The 5,935-nt window shown below is 33.2% G+C and overlaps 1 protein-coding gene across 1 annotated transcript; it reads left to right on the plus strand.

Moving 5' to 3' along the window:
• Positions 1-2,555: 2,555 nt before the first annotated feature.
• Positions 2,556-5,147, plus strand: LOC134273217 (interferon-induced protein 44-like; the record flags this gene model as incomplete). Its single annotated transcript, XM_062755407.1, has 4 exons — positions 2,556-2,753; positions 2,992-3,138; positions 3,502-3,673; positions 3,939-5,147. Coding segments are annotated over 4 exons (846 nt in total), but the record flags the coding sequence as incomplete, so codon positions are not given.
• Between the last annotated feature and the right edge of the window lie 788 nt (positions 5,148-5,935).

Consider the following 5,935-nt stretch of genomic DNA (forward strand, 5'->3'; position numbering starts at 1 on the left):
TTTTCCCGTTTCCCTATGTACAATGATGAAAAACAGCAAAGTTCAGGTTAGCTAACTGGACCCTTCCAGCCCCTAGGACCCTGCAGAAATCTGTCAAGGGATACCCCCTAGGGCCCCCTACCCATCCCCAGTGTTAGTTTGTTCAGGAGGCCGACAATGAATTAAATATGAATGCTGGAAATATGCCCCACGCACTTGCCACCACTTGGTGGTGCCACTACAGCCCCATTCTGTAAGTGGCAAATGATAGCCCTAGGGCCCCTCTACCTTGCCCCAATAATCATTCGATGAACACTTCAAGGATAAGGCGTGTAATAGCTGATCTTTAATGGCGTTTTTGGGATAAAATGCAAAACAGCCAAAGTTCAGCGTAGATAACTGGCCCTTTCCGGCCCCTGGGACCTTTTGAAACGTTGACAAGGGATTCTCCCTAAGACCCTTAACTTAATCACCAATAATTGATGACGAATGATTGCTTGAAATATGACCCATGTACTTGACACCACCTGGTGGTACCACTAAAACCCATTCTGATAGCAGGAAATTATAATCCTTGCGTCCTTCTATCTTGCCATAGTAATGTTGATCACTTTCTAAATCATGGGTAAAATACCTGCCTGTAATATCAAAAATGCTTTGATGAATTTCCTTATTGGCTGCTAGCTTCTACGCGCTTAGTGGCTGCTGTTATTGGCTGCTAGCTTCAGCCTGGTCAGCCGTTCCTCTGAAAATCGATTTTGAAATAACAATCATTGAAGACCGACTAGATTTTGACAGATACTTACCGCTGCATATTTAAAAAAATAATGAATTAATTAAAATTATTCATGATGTAAAAGCCATTAAAAAGTTTTTCATGGTAAAAGTCAATTTTTGAAAACTAAAAATTTGTATACCAGTACCCCCCCCCCCCCCCCCCCAAAAAAAAAAAATGACAGAGATTTTTTTCAATGAGATTATATAGTTATATTCCTGTGAATTCTGTAGCGGAATGTTTCTTTTGACATATGAAATAAAATGACCATTTTAATAAAGTAATATATATTTTGTGTTCGGAATATAGATAATTCTAAAAACAAATTGATTTTTGGTATTGTACATTTAAGATATTTCACAAGGACTTGCTCACGGTGTGTAATAATTATTTATTTTTAAAAATCATATACACTAAAAATAAAAACAACGCATGTAATAATGGTTAATTTAAAAAATAAAAATAATATACAGTTCTGAAACATGATGTCTTGTTTTATTATCACTGTAAATGATGTTAAGAAAAAATTAGACAGCTCGAGCAAGCCCCTGTGGCTATTAGCTAACTTCGTTCCCAGTGATCAAGTTTATGCATGTTGACAAAAAACTCGTAGAAATTATGATCGAGACAGAATTATGAGATGGAATAGATTTTGCGTAAATGATATTAAAATAACTAAAAGCTAGTTCAAAGATTCTATATAAGATGCGTAAAAGTTTAATGAGGGTTGACCATTCAGTCACCATTAAGCTCAGCTTAATGGTGGCTTAATGGTAGCTTAATGAAGTTTGGACAATAAGCACCTGTAAGTCTAGCTTAATGGTGACTTAATGGTGGCTTAAAGGAATTAACTTCTTTAAGCCACCATTAAGTCACCATTAAGCTACCATTAAGCGATTGCTTAAAGGTAGTCTTTCGTCTTGTGACATATATAGTCCTTAATAAATTAATAAACTACTCAACTGACAATTATATTCCCTTTCTGCTCAGGATCATTTCCTATTATAAGAGGATAGGTTTATTCATTTAAAAATAATAATCGAAAACTTTATAAAATTTACTTTCTTAACACTAAGCAAGCAAAGAATGTAGTACAATTGCATTTATATACATTTTCTTGATTTATTCATTGATGGTGAATATGATCATGTTTAGAACATGAAAAATGACAGTTAGGTAAACTTCACCAAGAAAATATAATTCTTGTATCGAATCAAAAGTAAAATTTGGAAACTTGACAACATTTTTAAAATATGATTTTTTAAGAGTTTTTTTTTTCTTGTCAATGGATTTTTTTTCCGAAAAAAAAATTGATAAGAGTCTAGAAAAAAGAAATGCACGTTAGTTTAATATTTAAAGATGAAAGTATCTTCAAAAATAGAATTGCATTGACTTGATAGATAATTTATCATTGATTCTACAATACATATACATATAACTCATTGAAAAAACATCTATTCAAATGTTGGTTGCTTGATGAATCTGTAAAATGTTGTAGTAAAGATTAACTCAAAATATTTTGTAATAACAACAAACTTTATTCAAAATGTGTATTAAGCAAAAACGTTTAAAGAATTGCTCGAAATCAATACATTTTTCACAATATTTGGTGTTCAGATGTGCCACTTTGTGTTATTTTCTGTATATCTCAATTCCAGTTTTTGCACACATTTCGTACATTTCTGAAAGATTTCGCAAATTTTCTACATCTATTCTAGATAACATTAGTGAAGTTATCAATATGAGAATTTTTTTCGCTGTATTGTTGATTTCTGAAATAAAGGTTGTGTTTATCTTTAAGTCTTATTGCAACCTGAAGAAATCGCTCGTGGACTATAAACCATTGCCAGGGACAAATGTGTCCGCAGCAAACATTCTTCTGATTGGTCAAATTGGCGCGGGAAAGTCCAGCTTTTTCAACTCGGTCAACTCCATTTTTCGCGGGAAAATTACAAGTAAAGCCTCCAGTGGGAGCTTTGAACACAGTGTGACGACAGCGGTATGTCTACTAAATACGGTTTTTGTTTTGTTTTAAATCAGAAAAGCTCGTACTGGTGATGGCAAAAAGGAAAGGTATATTACCTTTTTCAAAACAACACTTTCATGTAATTTATTTCAAGGACATTCAGTATGGCGATTACTTTGCAATGAGTGTCAATGCAGATAATGTTATGAAAACCTTTGTTTTCATTTCTGTAATTAAGCAAAATATATAAGGATCAACATGCTTTTTTCAGTTTAGAAAATACAAAATCAAAGACTTTACCTCAGGGAAATTCCTTAACTTTCGTCTGTGTGACACACGAGGATTTGAGGACGAATTTGAAATGGATGTACAAGAAATTGCTTTTATCCTGGATGGTAATATTCCGGATCAGTACCAGGTTTGCTTTCTCTTGCATCTATTTTAACTTAAAAAAAATTGTAATCAGTAGATAAAGTTGTACTGATAAATTATTTTGTTTTCGTTTGTGCATATCTCAAGATCGATTACAGATGTTTCAGAGGTAGAATTTAGATACTAGTATTCAAATTTGAAACCATTTCATTACTTTTAATTTAATTAACAAAATGTAGATTTTTTTCCTACATCTTTTTCTGGTCACTTTTTGCCAAATAAAGGATATCTTGCTCAATATTAAATGTACTCATTTTGTAAAAAATGTCATGATCATTGATTGTAACAGGAAATGGAATTATAACAACTGTCAGATTGCTGTGGCTTAATTGAGATTGATCATTTATAGTTCAATCCAATGGTTCCAATGTCATCAGATAGTCCTAAATTTATAAATGACCCGAATCTACAGGATAAAATTCACTGTGTAGCCATTGTGGTAGATGGAAGTACCATCGACGTCATGCCTGAAAAAGTCCGTAAACAGATAAAAGATCTGCAAATCATCTTAAATCAGAGAAGTAAGAAACAGACTAAGATAAATGTTATCGAATGATTTTAGGAATGAGAGAAGTCTAAGGTTTCATATACTGGTAAAACTGCCATTTTTGATTTTTTATGAAATCAATAATTAAAGTCTAAAGAAAAGTCAATATAATTCTAGAAATATCATCTGATTTCGTATGTCATAATTAACACTTAAAATTTTTTTCTCAGAGCCAAAACTAATAACATATGATGTGAATGTTTAAAATGGCATTTTGATGGCTTATTTCATAATTATAGACATGCCACAAGTCGTCCTGCTGACCAAACTAGACAATATATGCCCGGATGTGGAGGAGGATATCTCAAACACGTTTACAAGTACAACTATTGCTAAAGCTATTAAGAAAGTGGGAGAAATTATGGGACTTCCACGTGGTCACATCTTCCCGGTAAAAAACTTCGAAAAAGAGACCAAACTGAATATTGGTGCTGGTATTCTTTTGATGAACGCTGTACAACAGTGTCTTGACTTTGCGGATGATTTCATGGATGGGCAGCTTGATAAAATGGATGCCGAGGGTAAAAGGACAAGAGAAAAGACTGGATACTTGTGTACTTTGTCTTAATGGCAATGTGTTCTTTATGATTTAAATTATAGATATAAAACGGATAATTATTATCAAAATAATCAGCATTTTAATGCTCTTGTGAAGAAACTGACGGTTTTAAATGCCTTCTTATAAATCAGAGTAACAAATTCCTGAACTACGACAAATGTAAAATTTTGTTACTGCCAATCTACTTAAGCTATCATTAGTCATTAAATGGTTGTTAGGGAATGTAGTTTTAAATTTTTCTTTTTGATTTTATTTTTTGGAAAAACTACTGTTAAGCAGAAAAGATTGATGTCAAAATGATTGGTGTAACACAAACGCTTTTTATTGTTCATAAACATGTAAAGTCTGGTTTAATATCCATCATTGCAGCCCGGTGGACCGGGCTGCTCCATACATATAAGTTTAAGTGTTGGTGTATGGGGATTGAGGTGGGAGAAGTTATTCAGAATTAAAGGTTTTCTTAACATTAAAAAGACTGTAAATCACAATGTTTTTTCCCTTTATAAATTACGATATACATAATACATTTACTTCCATGAATTTGTAAAATATATAGGTTTTTGATATTAAATATATAAAATTGCGTACCCCTTTTTTATCGAAAAAACGAAAGGTCCCTTTTGTAGAACATCGAATTTTACTTATCGCATAAAAACGTACTCTACACAGTTCATGTTTTATATTGATTTCTTAAAGTGAAATACATTTTTGAAAATGGGTGACGCATGAGTCTGGTTTCAATTTATATTTCATGCAGCCAATATTTACTTGAGAAATTGATAATTAATCGTTTTTTTTCGATTTTTATCCGACTATAAGTTTTCAAAATATTCTCGACTATCGTCTCCATCACTTGGAAGGATGCCTTTTTCACACATATTGAAGCGGAGTTATGTAAAGTTAGCTACTAGTAACTGGCTACTAGTAGCTGGCAACGACAAGTGGGTAAAGTTGGCTACTAGTAGCTGGCTACGAGAAGTAAGTAAAGTTAGCTACTAGTAATTGGCTACTAGTAGCTGGCTACGACAAGTGGGTAAAGTTGGCTACTAGTAGCTGGCTACGAGAAGTAAGTAAGGTTAGCTACTAGTAACTGGCTACTAGTAGCTGGCTACGACAAGTGGGTAAAGTTGGCTACTAGTAGCTGGCTACGCGAAGTAAGTAAAGTTAGCTACTAGTAACTGGCTACGAGAAGTACGTCAAGTTGGCTACCAGTAACTGGCTACTATTAAATGACTTGAACCTTCTAGTACCTTTTGTTTAAAATTAGGCTATTTTGGAAGACAAAACTTGATATTCTTGAAGTAGCTGGATTTTTATATCACTGATATCAACTGATATTGCTGATAAAAACATTCTCTGGGCTTTTCCACATGATCTGGTGCTGATGTCACCAAGATATCGTTAGTAATAAACTCAGCTACTAGTACCTTTTGTTTAAAATTGTGCAATTTTGATAGACACATCTTGATATTCTTGAAGTAGCTGGATTTTTATATCACTGATATCAACTGATATTGCTGATAAACATATTCTCCTAGTCATTCCATATGATTTGGCACTGAAGTTAAGAAGATATCTGTAGTAATAAACTCAGCTACTGGTACCTTTTGTTTAAAATTATGCTATTTTGGGATACAAATGTTGATGTTATTGAAGTAGCTGGATTTTTACACCGCT

This window comes from Saccostrea cucullata, unplaced genomic scaffold, assembly GCF_032062105.1.
Source record: "Saccostrea cucullata isolate Sc308-1 unplaced genomic scaffold, CSIRO_AGI_Scuc_v1 ctg7811, whole genome shotgun sequence".
NCBI lineage: Eukaryota > Metazoa > Mollusca > Bivalvia > Ostreida > Ostreidae > Saccostrea > Saccostrea cuccullata.